The sequence below is a fragment of the Hippoglossus hippoglossus genome, chromosome 2 (genome assembly GCF_009819705.1).
Source record: "Hippoglossus hippoglossus isolate fHipHip1 chromosome 2, fHipHip1.pri, whole genome shotgun sequence".
In the NCBI taxonomy this organism is placed as follows: domain Eukaryota; kingdom Metazoa; phylum Chordata; class Actinopteri; order Pleuronectiformes; family Pleuronectidae; genus Hippoglossus; species Hippoglossus hippoglossus.
This window is the reverse complement of record NC_047152.1, coordinates 1,267,324-1,285,388: the sequence shown is the minus strand read 5'-3', so window position 1 is coordinate 1,285,388 and position 18,065 is coordinate 1,267,324. Positions and strand designations below refer to the sequence as shown.

At 43.5% G+C, this 18,065-nt stretch overlaps 1 protein-coding gene across 1 annotated transcript in view; it reads left to right on the top strand.

Moving 5' to 3' along the window:
- The first annotated feature begins 671 nt into the window (after nucleotides 1-671).
- The window catches only part of LOC117776800 (rho GTPase-activating protein 6-like), a 63,013-nt gene continuing 45,619 nt past the window's right edge, over nucleotides 672-18,065 (top strand). Inside the window, exon 1 of the mRNA XM_034611104.1 lies at nucleotides 672-1,390. Coding sequence (XP_034466995.1) covers nucleotides 899-1,390 — 492 coding nt within the window. The 5' untranslated portion in view covers nucleotides 672-898. The remainder of the gene's footprint in view (nucleotides 1,391-18,065) is intronic.

Sequence of the window (18,065 nt, the reverse complement as noted above, 5' to 3'; positions counted from 1 at the left end):
ATCACGCAGCTATCTTAACACTCTTACTGGAGCTCCTCTGTGTCAACAAGTGTCTGTCATACACAGGTGAATAAAGAAAGAGGAATTGGCTATGAATCCTGAATGGCTCACTTCTAGCTTGGCTAATAATAGCACACAGCAGGCTTTATTGATGGGCCTATTATTCCCAGACAGCGAGGTGGATTAATGAGAGACGAGGATTAATACGCCTATTTTCATCCCTTGCTAAATCATGTCTGTCTGTGTAGTATGACCTTCTGCATGTCTGATTATTGCATCAGGCTATTTACCTCATCCACCACATGAAGACGAGCTTCTTAATTAGATAAACTAATTATAGAAACACCCCAGTTTAAGAGGCAAAGACATCATGAAACAAAAGTGAATAAAATCATGCTTATATATGTCGGGCGATGAGATAAGTGATCACCCACCTATATATCATCTGGAAATAATACATATTTTATCCCCCCCCAAAAAAGAAGCCGCCATGGAGCTCTAAAGTTGACTCTTCATACAAAAGCAAAATCTGCAAAAACAAAAAGTTCTTAAAAATATCATAATTTGGCACTCAAGAGAAAAGGTTTAGTATGCAAACATTCATCTCAAGTGTACTGAACCCCCTCCCACACTCGTGCACGCACACTTCCACCCTGTCTTCTCACTCCACTCCAGTTTGGCAACGACCAACGCGCATGGGAACACAGCAGAGGAAAAGATTCGTCCTGCTCCTTCTCCACTGCGCAGCGGCTGCAGCCGAATGCATCTCACCCCATCACTTCCCAGCTCCTCATCTGCGTGTGCTTGATGGTTCCTCCTGATGGGGCAACACCAGGTCCCTGTCTTGTAGTTGGGGCTTTAGAGAACTGCGCTGATGTGAGATCCAACACAAGGGGACATGTCTGGCGCTCAAGGACTTCTCAACAGCGTCTTCTCCTGCTCCTCTCCTGCCTCCAAAGCCATGACCAAACGGAGGCTACGCCAGACCCGCAGCCTGGACCCCGCGATTATAAGACACTGTGACACCGGCACCGAGGGCGCGAGTGGAGCACCGTTCTCCGCAGCGCCGCCCGAGGACGCAGGTGCGTCTCCGGAGCGCGTCGCAGTGAAACCGACTTTACGCACGATTCCGACGCTGAAGGAGCCGATAACCCCGTCCCTCTCTTCCCCTTCCATCCCCCTGGCCGTCTCCCCGTCGTCCAACTTCCACTTTGACTATGACACGGTGAAGCGGGCCAAAAGGAATACCGCCGGGGATTTACCGTATCTGGTGAGGGGACCCTGTGCCGCGCCGTCCGGGAGCACGGGCGCGCTGTTCTCCCCGCGGAGGTGGCTCCAGAGGAAGGTGCAGCCGACCAGCTCGCACGCTTACGTGGTGTGGAAATCAGAGGTAAAGTTTCCAGTGGAGAATAATGAGTCTGTAATTCCTCCAGTTTGTGTTCAGAACCATGCACCCCCCTCTATATTCTCACTCTGCATCATCATCACATCATATAGTCGACATGATATAATGCCTTTATGATGTCACTGCTGTAAGACAGTAGAGGAGAGTGGTTTCCTCCAAATCCATTGATTTGAAACTAAGGCACAGCTTATGACAGCTCCTGGAATAATCAGCAGGCTTAACACATTTGTTTATTTCTGCTCGGAGCAAGGGAATCCACTGGATGCCAGAAGTCACATCTGCTGAGGATCTCTTTGAGGACAGCCAGACGCTACAAAGTGCACAAGTTTGATTCTCAGCGCCCAGAGAGGTGTCTGTGCATTTTTTTTAAATTTACTGAGTATCCAGTCAGAACCTCATCATCAACTTTAAGATGAATGTCTTTTGAAGAGTGTTGAGCTGACTCTGACATCTGCACCTGGAAGCCATCCAGTATCAAGCCGGCACACTCGTCCACCTGTGGTCATTCCTGTGCTTCCAGGCCTTGTGAGAGTCACACCTTACACAGAAGGGCTTATGGGAAAGCCAAGAAATCTCTTGTGGTGCTTTTGAGGATTAAATAATTCCCACAAAAGGCGCAATGAAGTGCACAGGTTTCCCTTTGACTGTCAGCTCTGCTGGGCTGGTCGGGCTTTTGTCTTCATATAGGCTTCAAATTGAGTGTGAATAAGTTGAAGGTAGCGTACTAAATCCTTACCAAAACATACTTGGCTGACTTATTTTTAGAAGGAGGGGGGCTTTATAGGCTGCATAGTTGGCACAAGTCCACATGCAGTAGTGGAAAGGTATGATAATTTCCCTGCTTCTTCTGTGGGCTTGCTCTTTCCCTCTCTTTGCTTTAGCTGATATGTATAGTAGCACTGAGTGTGTGCGTACGTGCAGCAGGGCGGGTGTGTGCCGATGCAAAGGTCTTAAGGACACATGGCCCGGGACTCGGTTCTCACGACTAAGAGCGGTCACAGGGTCAGATCCATGCGGCCCTCAAACAGCTCTCCCATCATTTCCTATTACAAGGAACAGCTCCAGCTTCTCTCCCTCTGTTTCCCTTTTCCAGTGTGCGCCTCTCTTTCTCACACATGCCTCCACACTGTCTCTTCCTCTCCAAGAGGTCCAGAAGCTCTCACTCAGCAGAGTTTCCCACCGCTGTAACTCTATTTTCCATGGTGTCCCCCCTCCCTCCTTCTCCACCACAGCCCAGTGAGGATAACATGAGGCCATCAGTTTGGAGTCATTAGTGTAATCTGGACCATGAAGTTATTGCACCTCGGAGTGTTTGCAAAAATACTCGGCCCAGAAGTGTTGCTGGTCTGCTGGGGAGTTTCACACGCGGCTGGGTGTGAGGTGAAATTCCAATATGAAGCGTCAACAAAAGACTTTACGTTGGAAATGTACTGAATGTAGCACATTTACTTTTGAATGCAATGCACTTTTTTCAAATGCACAGTCATTTTTTGACATATAAATCATAAGAAATAATTGAAGTTTACAATCATTTTCTACAGATGGAACACACACGGTTGCTTTAGTAATTTGTGTCTTGCAGTTACTGACATGAGGTGTCGGACACTCTCAGAAAGATAAGAAAGCTGTGTCTGTTTAACACGGGACCTTTGTCCTGCAGGTTCAAGTGGGTACCAAAAAGAATTTGCTCACGTCAATTACAACTCCATTTGATTACGTCCCTTGCACTGTTAAAAAAAGCATCAAGCTTCTCTTTCTTTTTGAGGGACAGGAGTGTTTTTCCATGCTGGACTCATGGTTGACACTCGGATACTTTAGAATACATCCAAAAAAGTATACTAGCCATGGACCTTGTTATTTAGTGGACCAGTAAACATACACTTACAGTCTTTTCACACAGATTTCTGCCCATTATAAAAATCCTCATGATTCCCCTTTGGCTCCAAGGCTTTGTGCAACACGCCCAGTTTTCACTTCTCTAAGTCTGTTTCCAATTTTCCCCATTTTGCACATTGTCTGACTATTAAAGTCGTCTTAGCTTCATTATCATGTGATGATGATCGTCTCAAATTCGGTTTCACAGTGCACTAAAAATGATAGCCCACACCCTGCCATGCCATTTTAGTCAAATCTCTAGAAATTCAAGCAGATGTGGAGGTTTCGTGACTTTTTTTCCTTGTTTCGTTTCAAACTCGAAAATGTTAGTTGCCACAGTTCCACCAATGGTATCGTGTCTTTCACTACAGCATTCCTGCCTCGTAAACAGCCACATCTTACATATCCCACCTCCAGTTTGTGTTTCAGGCCTTATCTCATAAATGTGTGAGATAAACCTGATGTCATCATCTGTGTGGTTCTAAGCACCTTGAGAACCAGAAGAAGTTGTGCAACTGTCTTCACGAGCCAAGTTTCGTTCATGGCGGGAATCCCACGATTTTAATACCTTTAAAAATACTTTAAACACTTTATAGTCATATCGATGCCAGTTTGAAAGTTTTAACCATGATGCAACAAACCCCATCTTTTCATTTTATGGAACTGATATCAGAATATATTACAGCAGATAGAAAAAAACAGACATAAGTTGCGTCCTGCATTTCGAGACGGATTTCGTCACAGCGGCACAATGAGGCTGTCCCATTGCAACCTGTGCACATACAGTACGTCTCGTGCTTTGCCTTTTTAAGGAGGGAGACGTGGACGGGGAGGCAGAGAGAGAGAGAGAGACGGAGGGGGAGGGAGAGGCTTGAGACAGTGGAGATGTAATGGTTTACACAAAAAGCAGCGCCTGACAGCTTTAGTGGCTGTGATTGCTTAATAGCTTTTTTCCATGGCCAGGCTGTTGATGTTCGACGGACAATGACGTGGAAGAATCATCAGAAATGTGCCCCGCGTGTTGTTACAGTAGGAGAGGTCAGCGGCTGGCGCTTCTTCTCGTGAAGCGATTGGCTCTGGAGCTGGTCATCGTATCAACATATTCTTGACGTGGCGATTTTTTTTTTTTTTTTTTTTACAGGGACGCTGACATTACGGAATATGTAACTTTGGCGTCTGGAACATACCATGAACCTACGCGGCGTTTCTCTCCCATCACTCACACGTACATGCACGAGCACAAAGGCTCAGGGAGGAAACAATGGTCGGCTAATTTAATGCTACTTGTTTATGGGGCGCCAGATTGTTGACATTGCGCCGTCTATTCTTAGACCCACTTACCCCCGTACTTCAGAGAGTGAAGAAAATCATTCCTCCACTAAAAAAGTACCCCTGCAACTATTGCTACTAAATGATTGATAACAGATGATTCAAAGAAGTGGTTATTTGAGGTCAGAGTTTCGTCCGCTGACACTGTAATCTGCATGCATCCAGCAACCGCAATCAAAATGTTGTACCCACAAACCAGCACTTAGTAGAGTAAGGAAAGGAAAACAAGTATATAGGCTTATATTGAGGAGTATCGAGTAAGTCATATGTTAGCTGTGAAGGCTAAAGAGACGATGAGAGACGATGCTTCGATGATGACAGATGTTTTGCACACAGCAAATCCCAGGTTTCCATTCATAACGTGGCCGAACCGTAGTCGTGACTTCTGGGAATTTGGAAGATTACTGTGTGGAATTTTCGACTTCCTACCTCAGATAGTTGTATGAATGTTAAAGGGGTTGGGAGTACGGACGATGACCATGATGTTTACACGAGTTGCTAGAAGATTCTTCCCATTTACATGTTGCAGAGCATGCTTGATTATTACGTCCACGACGCCGTTTGACGTATGCCATTTAGTTTTCACTTTCCAATTTTGCAAAAGCCTTAACTCCACATGTCCCCTTGTTCACGCTCTAACCCTCATGTCGATGATTTATCAGAAATCGCGCATTCAGATTCAGAGGAATTCGAAGTGCTCCAAATGTTTGCCGTTATTTATACTGTGAATCAAACAAGCTAAAACATTGACTGATGTCAGTGCTCACTACCAGGAATCAACAGATGTGTTGTTCCCACCATAAGTGCTCCACGTTGAAGTGTTTATAGCAACAATGCACTGCACGGTCTGAGCATCGGGGAGAAATACTGCAGAAAAACCTCTAATCAAAATAAGGGGACAGATTTAGGATCTTTTCACAGTTTGAAAAAATTTGTATGTTATTATTGTTATGTTTGGATCACGCCGCGAGATTCTTGTGCGGGACCCTTCCTGTAATTCTGAAGTCCAGACTGACGAATGGAGGCAATCGAGGCTTTGCAGTCTGAGTCTGCCCAAGGACATCAAGCTGTATCAATATCTGTTTTTTTTGTCTAAAAGTTGTCCTTCACCCCCCCCCCCCCCAAAAAAAAATCTGAGCTTCAAATCAGAAAATCTCCATCTTTATGCTCTGTATGTGAGTTTTCCTTTAAATCCCTGCCTCTCCAAGGCAGAAACTATCAATCATTGTCATTATGGACTTATCCTCTGATTATTTTCTGGATTCTTATAATAATTGTGTAGTTTGCAAAATTATAAAATGCCAAAAACAATTCCCAAAATTGTAGTTTGGTGTCTTTAAATGTCTTGTTTTCATTTCAGAGATATTTTAGGACATTAGAGACGTTTATATGGACACACATTTTCTGATATTGATCCCGACAATAGTCTGAATAAGATGCTGCCATGTATATACATATGTATTTATATACATTATTTATAGTTATACTGCTATTTAGTATACTACGGTAAATTTATACCAATGTATTCATATACATTGAATTAAGACATGTGGAGTATTACGACCGTAGTCGCATAATATCAACATGTGTACTGTATGTCTTAATTGCAATTTAACGTCCTAGTCTTCACAGCATTTTGGGACATCGACATACTGCAGTTACCAACTGCTTGATGGCCCGTGACCTGGATTCTCTTGTAAACAAGTAGGAGGATGTCATGTTGACACGAGTCATAGTCAGACTATTAAAACACAAAAACAGGAATATAAGTGGAATGTTCTAATAGCAATTAATGTAAACATAATGGGGATAATGTCTTTTACAGAATAAGGTCAATAGCTGGATTATTGCTGTCCATATAAACGTATAGTCAATGTCATATTTGAGAACTTTTAATATATTCTCTCTGCTTTAGGAAACAGAAAGGCTTGAACTCGTGGCCCTCACTGCCATCCATTTTGCCTTTCCTCCCTGATGTCCTCCCTCAAAGTGAGGGGGTGTGTGTGTCGGAGGAGCAAGACCTTGACGGTTGGACATCTTTGGAATGCTCGCATCCAAATACCCGCCGGAAAACAAATTCGCACACCAGCTCGGCCGGTGCTGCAAAGGCTCACAAAGTCTCACAAATCATGACACAATCTTTTCAGATCTCTTTTTTTGGTTTGGTCAAAGCGGATCACGTAGCAAGCGTGCAGAGCTAGTATGGCGTAATCAAGGAGTCAGGGATGTCATCACGCTGTTGCAAGAGCCTCCGTCAAAACACGGAGCCGTGATGGAACGCAGGTTGATTTTCTTGGCTCGGCGGCAGCGGCACTTTCTGATTTGGCTCGCGGTCGTCTTAAGGTTGTAGCCTGATCCCACAGCATCCTGAAACACGGGCTTCTGAGTCAGCTTTCATTGTCGGCCGGATTTTCTTTCCCCACTTTTTGCATGTGTGAGAATGAACACAGATGTCGTTCAAAATAAAAAAACGTGTTCCTTCTCATTGCTAGACGTGGCTGCTTGTAGAATAGATCAGAGAGTTCCCCTGGGAGGAGCTCCGGATTTATGTACGTGGGTCTGCAAAGGGGCTGTAGTTTGATTACTGAGCTTATTAAGTTTAATGGGCCTGGTTGTGAACGTGTACAATCTGCTGTCAGAGCAGATAGTTGCCTGCTTTCAATGGAGGTCATGGAAATACACCGTCATATTTAACATGCTTATATTTAACCATACAAAATGTGGACTATTGTCATAATTTTCGAAGAGGTTTAAATTAAAATGTTGGAGCTGAATACTTCACGATTCCTCTTTTGCTGCTGTAATACGGTAAAGTTCCAGTCTATTAGTCATCAAGGACCCTCTTATATTTTATCTTAAAGCAAAGTCTGTGTGTTGTGAGCATCTCGATCATAAATGCAGAAAAAATACTTCAATTCAAATTAAAGTTATCAATTGTCTTTGCATAACATGTTCACTTTAATTGATCAAGCCTAATTCATTTCTATGTGACTAATCGAAGGTTGATCAAGCAGAAAAGACAATTTAACAACCGATATGGATCCTGATACATTACAGTATATACACACAGTTGTCACACTGAAGTATGGTTTTAGTTAGTATAAAAACAGAGTGACACATCATGATTGACAGCTGAGACTGACCTTGAGACTGCGCACTCAGTGCCTCCAAATGTGCAAGACGGCAGGGGGTCGTATCCGGTATATTCTGGCCTCACTTCCAGATAGTGGGAGGAAGTGGAGACACGTCGTCCATCTTATCTTTAAGTTCTGTAAAAGAGATGAAAATATTCGATTGGCATTTCAGGAGGCGCCGATTTCTCCTGAGCTCCTGAAGCTGTTTTTGAACACGAAACAAAACCCACGTCTTGTGCTGTAAATCCAATCCCTTTGTGCTCTAAAGTGATGTGTAGAGCAACACTGCAGAGCTCACTGTATGGAATGTAGTGTCGAGGCCAAGAGGATGTGACATCAACATTTGTTTCCAATGGGATGCAACTGGTGTCAGGGAGAAAAACGTCTAATCACTGTGTAATGAGTGTGGCAAAAATACGAATTCAAGGCCACCTCTCATTGGTGAGCAGAAACCCGATACCTCGCGGGGGCAAATTTCTGACAACTTTGTGTGATCCTCCGCTGAAAGGAACCATATGAAACAGCGGGTTTTGTTTGGCAGTGTTTTGGTTGAGCAATCGCGCACATCTCCTTTGGGATGTTTTCTCAACAGTGAGGGAAAAGAGCGCCGCTTGAAATAGAGACGGCTGTAAAGTAAACATTAATTTCCGCGGCCAGAATCTCTCTGCCTGTTGCCGATTAAAGCTCTCCTCCAGTGGGAGGGCGGCGGTGTTGAGTTACGCTTTTGTGTTCGCGAGTGTGTGGGAGAGAATCCGGAGGGTGGGTGGATGATCTAATTGAGCACTTTTTGAGTCTTGAAGGCGAAAGCTGCCCAGGCCCCTGTGTATTTGTGTGTACTGTGACCGCCCGTGTCCATTAGTGTCCTCGCAAATGAGATTCGTCATGGGCCAGAGATAGATTACACAAGATCCTCTCACATGTTCCGTGGTGCGCGGCGTTTTAAAGGATGCAAACGAGATGTCACTGAATTCTACACGCTGGACCTTTAACTCTAAGTTTCATTATCAGTGAAAATGTTTCACAACATCTGGAAACACCCACTCTCAGTCTAATCCTGGAAAAATACTGTCCTATTATAACATGAGGAAGAAATATTTAAAATTGGTGTTATTTAATTCTAAATTCCCTTGAATATACTGTATATCTATCCATCTACTAACTGCAGAAACCTCTGTCTGCCCAAGGAAGTGCAGTGATGTGCGATTTGGACGGCAATACATTCGATATTGATGAAGTTTGAATAAACAGACTACCAGCGCTGATTTTTTTTTTTCGTTGTTTTTTTACCATTTACTTCAATTGTTTTGGATTTGGCTGCAACGCCATTTACCCCTGAGACTCCAGCAGTGTTTTGTGGACTCAAACACTTCACCCACCCTTCCATTGGCATGAGGGTGAGTAGATAATGAGTGAATTTTCAGTTTTGGGGTGAACTATCCCTTTAACTTGCCACGGCTCAACTACTGTGGGACAGTTTCAGAGGGAAAAGCTGCAACCGGCATTAACGCAGGCAAACAGGGAGGTTTAGAACGGGGCACTGCACCAGTGTAAGAAAATGGAGATTGATCTGACCTCTTTATTTCTTTACCTCTCTGATTGTTGGCACATCTGAGTTCAGATCAGGACATTGTGGTTATTTCCGCTGTGTGGTTTTTACGCAGCAGTGTCGCTCTTCCTCTCTCTGTTCTATATTAATCACTCGTATATACTCCAGGGAATTCGACCCTCGGCGTCACAGCTTCCTTTGCATGCTTATTAATTACTGAGGAGAACTGTTCCATGCCGTATTTAGTGGAGGATTAACTGAATGTTCCTGTTCACACATGCAGGATTTAGGCTACTCTGAGGGCTAAGCTTTGAGAATTAATACCTGTGAGTGTGTGTGCTTTTGTGCACGTATGTGTGTGGGTACGATTTCACCACACTGACTGATCAAATATACACTCAAATACATGCCACTCTGAGGAATTGTGCGTTCTGCTTGGTGCATCCCCTTCTTTTATGTGTGTGTGTTTGTGTGTGTTACTCCAGTGTCTTTCAGTGGGGAGGCTCAGGGAATTATTTATTTGGAATTCCAGGTCAGAGCTTCATGCCGAGACCCCGGGGCTCCCACTGAAAGAGGGGTGGCTACTGACTGAGTGACCCCCCCGACTTCCTCTCCTCTCTCCTCTTCACCCCATCCCCATTTTTCTGCCTGGTTTCATTTTTCTTCACTCCTGTCAACTCCTCACTGTTACAGATATCCTTCTCCTTCTCATTTAAACCCCTTTCTTTCCAATCTCCAGCTTAGACTAAAGGCTGCAACTGTGGGAAAAGGAACATGAGATCACATCAGCTTGATTTGACTTTTCAGGAAACAGGAATCAAGCTAGAATTAAAGCCTTAGTTTGTTGGACAGATCAAGTTTTTCCCTTTTCTTTAAGTCGTCTTTCTTTTCTTTAAGAGTGTCTTTAAGTCGTTTTATCCACATCATAGCACAGTTATTTTATTATTTTCTTGTACAGCACTTTGGTAGTTTCCCCACTATTGCTTCCCCCTTCCCACTACATCATTACTTGGAGTCCTGATGTCACTCACAGGCTCCTGGGACCTGATTGCTGCCTTTAACCAATATGATCAATTAATCTGTCATTATTGATAAGTTGACAAATCATCAAAACCCAAAGATAATCAGTTTACTGCCACCAAATGCTCTGAAAATGGCAAATTTCTGTTGACTGAAGCTGCAGCTCTGATCAACAGTAGAGTCGCACGTGTACAAACTCAGGTTTAAACTTTACTCATCAGAACTTTTGATTGCATGTCTAAAAATAATGTTGCGTAAGAGAGGGGAGGAGAAGGCCAGACAGGATGAGAGACATCAGTCAGACCTTAGTGCGACTATCTCTTTTAATTTCCAGGATGTCTCTCTCCCTCCCTCCCTCTGTCTCTCTCTCTCACACACACTGGGTTCAGAGCAGAGTGAGCCATCTCCCTCCCTGCGTCTTATCTCCTGTGTTCCCTCCTCTGGCAGGAATCACCATTATCTGCCGCTGGGAGTTAAACTTGGGCTCAAACAATCGGCCAACACTGATTGAATTCAGATGGACATGTCTTTGGGGAGTGTGTCCGTAACAGCTTCGATTTGAACATAAACAATGGCTTTCATTCCTTTAATTCCCGTCAGCCAGAAACACAAAGGAGAAACACCCATGCTGCTGCACATAGATTAAAATGACAAACTTTTTTCGAAAGGTCAAGAGGTCAGGGAGGTTGCAAGGATTAGAAGTGAGGTCATGGAAAGGCAGATACTTGAGCGACACATGCAGACACAACTCTTTTGTGAGTGCCCGTCATTCCAGCGTCCACGAAAACAAACCCTTGTCATCCAAGGATTCATATAAATATGACCACAGGCCTTGAAAAGCAAAGTGATTCAAACCGGAGGACCTCTCGCCCCTTTGCGCCCCCGTCGACCCTCCTCCCAAATCTGTCACACTGTTAGGAAGCAAAGCAGAATGAGACAGCGGGCCTTTCAGAGGCAGCCGTAGCTCCACTGCTATAAATAGAAAAATAGCTCAGCGGAGGAATGGGTCGGCGCACTCAAGTTCCAGAGGCGAAAGCGGGGAGAGGTGCAGTATTGGTTGCAGGTGTGAGCGTGCTGAGGATCAGGCAGCACACGCACGTACGTGCACTCGAGCTGTGAGGTGCGTTTGATTAACAGCAGCTCAAACTCTGTGGTGAGGAAACTGGCCTTCATGATTCTGAAGCACGAGCTGATCAGAAAGGTTTTATTATGAGAATGTTGGCCAGGTACCAGGATCCGAGTGTGGCACTGACATCTAGTGGACATTTCTTGTTAAGGCAATCACTTTCAAACAATTCTATCTCATCTTAAAAGCCACATCTTCAGAACTGCTTTTAATGTGTGATGATGTGTTTTATATTTCTAGATATTTGCTCTTTTTCTTAAAAAGTGTCTTTGAGCATTGTTTCAACAGCTATATAAATACCGATGCATTATTATTATTATTATTATCTCAAAAAGTTGCAAAGAGTTGAAGTGTGTAGTGTAGAAATAATAATTTGTCAGTATGCTGTAACAGAAGTTAATTGTAAACACAGAAAACTACCAACATTTATATTATATTATATTATATAGAGAAAAAAAAGTGCTCTTGTCAGATGAAACAAGCTCAACGCTTCACGTATAGGTCATATATATATATATATATATATATATATATAAATATAGGATATGGGCCATTTCTAATTCATATTTAACATCTACAGTTGCAATCTTTGGTGAGTATGTAGTTTTTTACCCCACCCAGTGGACATTTCACTGAATTGCAGGCCAAGTTTTGGGGAAAAATGCTTTAAATGTAAAGAGTTCTTTTCACCAGCAGAGGGCACCAGTTAGCTTCCAATAAATACTGCAGTATCTGAGCACACGCGCACGCGCGCGCGCGCGCGCACACACACGCACACGCACACACACACACACACACACACACACACACACACACACACACACACACACACAATGATGAATCGCAGTAAAATGTGGGTGGGCTGCGGCGAGGCCAGTCACAGCTGTGCACATCTGTCTCCTCAGCCTCTCGCCGTCACAACTATCTTGCAAAAACATTACAACAGCTGATAGCAGCTGCAGTCAGAACATTGTTCTCAGCACTGGGGCCAAATTCTAAAACTGTTTAAAATGCACTGAACATATAAAACTCACTCGACCTGTTGTTCGCTGCAAAACGCACACACACCCATACCCACCCACCCACCCACACACCCACACACACACACACACACACACACACAATTGAATTACATAGATTGTCCTATTATTAGTTCTCCCTCCTTACAGTTAAATATATTTCACCAATAAAATCTGGTAAATCAGGGAACATAGTGTTATTATTACACACTTTAAAAGTATTCTCATAAGGGATCTCCAGTAGAGTGGAGTTGTTTATACTGTCACCAACACCCACATATCCACACACACACACACACACACACACACACACACACACACACACACACACACACACACACACACACACACACACACACACACACACACACACACACACACACACACGCGCACACACCTACACACGGACACACACACTCTCACAAACATAACAATGTGTGTTTGTACTGCTTTCGTAGGGAACAGCGTCACTTCCAAGCAGAGATCATATTCTCTCCTGCAGAGCACCTTCCCAGAACATTAATGTGTGTTTTTGAGTGTGTTTTTGAGTGTGTGTGTGTGTGTGTGCTTGAGATATTACTTTTTGAAATCCAGTAGTCCCTACAAGACTCAGAACCCTAGCGTTGTTGCTTTACTTTTTGGATTCTGGAGTGAGGGAAAAGTTCGGAGTTAAATATCAATCCTGAAATCATGAGACTTTCTGTTATTACACGTTCTATTGAATAAACAGCTGTTCTATATGGATGGTTGGTGCAGCACTTAAGCATTTGAGCCCAATGCCGGCTCGGGAGAGGGGTTTCACTTTTCTCAACACCTGGCGTCAAGTATGTCTTTCCTGGAAAGAATTCCACTGATGCAGGAAGTGATGCATTTACATTTCCAGCACAAGAAATAGGCAGCTTGTTTGCAATAAACAGAAGAAGAAGAAGACGAAGAAGAAGCGGGTGGTTGACTTGGCTTAGGGAACATTATTCAGGCACATGCTTTGTCTTAGTTAGGGGTCAATTAGCATATAGGATACGAGACGCACTTAGGGAGTGGATGAAAAGTGTAACGAGGAGAAGCCTGCGACTGTCTTTTTTCCAGACTGCAGGTGACGATAGAGAAGCCTGGGCTTAACAAGATTAACCGTGAGGTGTGTCAGTCTTGTTTCCCGCTGCGAGCTGCAATTTGCCTTAATTTGACCTAATTGGAGGAGGTTTGCTGCTGCGCCCGCTGCCAGGTTTGAGGGGCGGGAGCGTGGGAAAAAGGGGACTTTTGTCTGAGCCGAAATATTATTAAATTGGGGGAGGGGGGGGGGGGGGGATATAAAGAGTGAGGGATGGAGAGAGAGGAGAGGGGGAGAAATAATGAGGGAGCAGCAGAGGGATGAGGCAAACACACACACACACACACACACACACCTGGGTTGGATTAACTGTGGCTAGCAGGGAGGCTGTGTGTTAATGGAGATTTAATAGGTTCTGAAATGACTAACCACAGTCATACAACGTGTGTGTGTGTGTGTGTGTGTGTGTGTGTGTGTGTGTGTGTGTGTGTGTGTGTGTGTGTGTGTGTGTGTGTGTGTGTGTGTGTGCAGATGTGCATTGTGGGTTTATTATATGGATGTTTACCTGCACGCTTTGTGGTTTTATGAAGTGATAAATTCTTTCCATTTTAATCTCAGTTGGCAGGGGAGAAAGTCGGCTTCAGAAAAATCTTAACAACGCAAAATAGAATTTGGTTCTTTCGGTGTGTTTACGGGACGCAGCGGGGAATCTATGCACGAGTGAAAGACGCAGCAGTTCATTCGAGAGGTTTCTGGGGTCTGACTCAAGCTGTTAGACATTTGAGAGTTTTAAAAATACAGATATATTGGACAATATTGATATTTTTGGCATCATAAAATTGCATAGCTTGCAAAGTGGCATAAATGAACTTGTCAGTAATCTGGCCAAACTTTATTACTGCAAGTAATTTCCTGTAGCCTTCAGTCAACACATACCGACACCAGTATATTGAATAATGGCCATGCAAATTTAGTTTACTGGTTTCCCTGCCTCTCTGTGGATTGTGTTTGTAATGGCCAGGGGGGGGTTGTGAGAACCCCCTTACATTCTATGAGACTGCAATGAGCTGGGATGGTGGTGGGGTTTGAACTTTAACTTTACAACTTCATGATTATTTTGGTGTATGCACTTTGCGCCATTATTATAATTTTCATTATAGAACAATTATTCAAACATTGGGATGATGTAGTTTGGTATAATACGTTTATTGGGGGTAGCAGCCTCGGGCATCCTCCAATCACCACCCTGACTTACATGTGTCAGACCTTTGAGTTTAGATGTTTACAGATTCTGTGTTGGGACACTACTGATTGTAACATCGCATTTTCCTTAATGTTTCCATATCCGTGATAAAGAGTTCCACCTTATCTGGGTGTGTGCCACTTTGCTAATGTCTGCAAACAGAGGTCTATTTATCTTCAAGGAAGTCAAGTTTTTATTTCTCGACTTATCAAAGTGTATTATCAAAGAGTAAGTCACGAGCTGATCAAATATTTGGATCCTTCAAAGGGCAGCAGGAATTAGGAATAAGGAATGATTTTGCTTTATTGCTCTGTTGCGATAGAATGAGAAGATATGAGTACAGATGTTTGGCCTTTGTTTTAACCTCTGAAAAGCCGCATTTGCTAATTGCACTGTGCTGAATTCTTCAAAGAAGATGAGTCCAGAGGTGGATCATGTTCAGATCAGAGTATAATTACTCCTTTGTAGTGTAATGCAGCTGCACAGGCCCATTTCCGGTTTTGCTTTGTTTCTATTTATTTTTGCTGGGATTTCAAACTCTTAACTCCGCCGACTTCTCCTCTCTCCCTGACTGCGAGGGGCTGTCTGTTGCCGCGGCAACAACTGGGTGATGTAAACACGGTGCTGACCCTGGCTGTAGGAGCGAGAACAAAGAAAGCATCCCTCTCGAACGTAAGCATTAGGAGATAGTTTATATGTTCAAAGGCTCTGACGCAGTTAGTGAAAGTTCTCGGCAATGGAAAAAGAAAAATCAGACGCATGAAACACTGACTGAAATTATAAATAGATTTGAAAATAGCCATGAAGATTGTTGAAAGGTGGGGAGCGTCATCCACCTTGAACATCCTTTGTGCCTTACCTGCCATTATTGCCTCATTATGGCTCATTATGGTTAGTGTAGGAGGGGATGAGAGAGGGAGCGTCCACATTTAAGAGTTCTGCAGTGATTTGTGTGCAAAATGTGCGACATCCACTGTATATACGTGTCATGTTTTATCCTTGTAACTCAAACTGTGTTGTTTTACTGGAAAAAGCCAAAATCCACTGAAGATCCAGACTTTCCCTCTTTCTATTTATCATATTGCAAATGTAAGTTTATCATTATAAATATTTATCATTATAAATATTTAAAATTGCAGAAATTAGGACTAGTGTCTCGATCGTCACCTGGTGCCTGGCTGCAGCAACCGCTATAAACCAGTTTCCAGTTTCGTCCACGCCCCCCTCCAAGTTAGTGGAACCTAAAAACTTAATTTGCTTGACGAACAATTGTTTTGTTTTGAAGATGTTTTCTGTCATTTTAGATAGATCCTATCACACTGATGTTTGTTCAAGTGCTCATTTCCCCACTAAGTTTGATCTGAATTTGTTGGTGGTGAAACATCATGATTGACAGCTGAGACTGACTTACGATTGCTCTATGTTGTAAACTTAAAAAGCAAAAACAAACAAAAAGCAAAAAGTTGAAATATATTTTAGAGTTTACAAACTAAAACGTTTAATTGACAGTCAAGGGCCCGATTTGTGAATTTTGTTCATCTATGAAAGGAGGTATTTATTCTACAAAACACACACACACACACACACACACACACACACACACACACACACACACACACACACACACACACACACACACACACACACACACACACACACACACACACACACACACACACACACACACACAACTAAAGGAGTGTGCTACATATCAGTTGAACAGGTTAGAACAGGCAGCCACTTATTTCATGGTTAAAATGACCCTACAGAAGAAATCACTGTTGCAAACACAGCTCGTGTGTCCGTGCATGTGTGTGTGTGTGTGTGTGTGTGTGTGTGTGTGTGTGTGTGTGTGTGTAGCATGAAATGAGGTGGTGGGAGTGTGGGCGGAGCCAACAGGGGAGTCGCGCTTGGATTCCAGCTGCATTCCAGGGAGAGAAAAAGAGATGGATGGATGGATCTGTCAACCCCCACCTCCTGTCTTTCTTCTCCCTTCTTCTCCTTCTACGCCTCCACCCAAACACACACACACACACACACACAGACACACACACACACACACACATACAGTGCACGCAGAAGCTGAGTTTTTTGCCTGGTGAAGCTCATGTTAAACCACATGACAATACTGTCTGGGAAATTAAAACCCTCCTTAGAACATAACCTTTGCTGTTTGTGTCATCGTTTGTGTCTTTCTACGTTTGCGAGGACCGATTTTAGTTAAAAGTCACGGAGACATTCTGGGCTGGTCCTCACAACTTGAAAACAGAGTGAAAACAGGTTTTAAGGTTAGGCTAAGGTTGGGGTTAAGCAAGTTATGATTCAGGTAAATCACCAGGACACAACTCTGTGCGTGAGCGTGTGCGTGTGTGTACAAATCTCGAGTTTGTGCTGCTTTTCCAGATTTAGATGTTTCAGTGGTCAAGTCCAAATCAGACAAAGTAAATGTTTAAACGAACAAGCTCTTTTGGAATGGTTGTGTTAGGACACATTGTTGAAACAGCTGAACAATTTACAAGTGGAGCATACCAAAGCACAGCAAGAATTTTGTGACGAAAACCCAGAAAACCCTGATAATATAAAGAAACAGCGCCTTTCTATCTCTTTTTTTTTTTGGGGGGGGGGGGGGGGGGGGGGGGTTAGGGAGTAATGGAGGAGGCTGCGGATATTCCAGATTGCAATTATTGTCGACAAATTTCACAAAGGGACCAAAGGGTCGACCCCGGTGCCGCCTGTTGCCTGACACGTGTAGGCATGGACGCAGCCACTGCACTTTGTTTTGAGTCACAACCGTGAAGTACATCCTTCACTCTGTTGTGCCAATACAGCCTAACGGAGCAAAAAGGACAGGGACCGACCTGCAGCCAAGTCAAAGTCAAATCCAACCTTTTCTACTGCCGTCGCTAGCAGTTAACAATTAGATAAAAAAGACGTACACATTTGGTTTTTCTGTTGTAACTGGGGTGCACTGCGCTGCGCGATGACATTTAAAGTCTTGAACTGGCCCCGACTCCGACAACACATATATGTGGAAGTATGTAGGGGGGGGGGTGACGTTATCTATAAAGACTGTCCAGCTACTCTCAGCCACACGTTATTTAAAGTTGTCCCCCACTGAGCTTTAGAGCTGCTGCAAATTCACGTTCAATCCCTTTAAAGTATTATTATAACCTCATAGTTTTACACTGAAGCACACATAAGCTGTTTTATATCAATCATAGAATGAAGTGCAGAAGATGAGGACATATGGAGCCTTCTTTCTTTCCTTGTGTCAGAATTGTATCCAAATTCTTATAATGATGTTACTTTGTGTCAGTTTC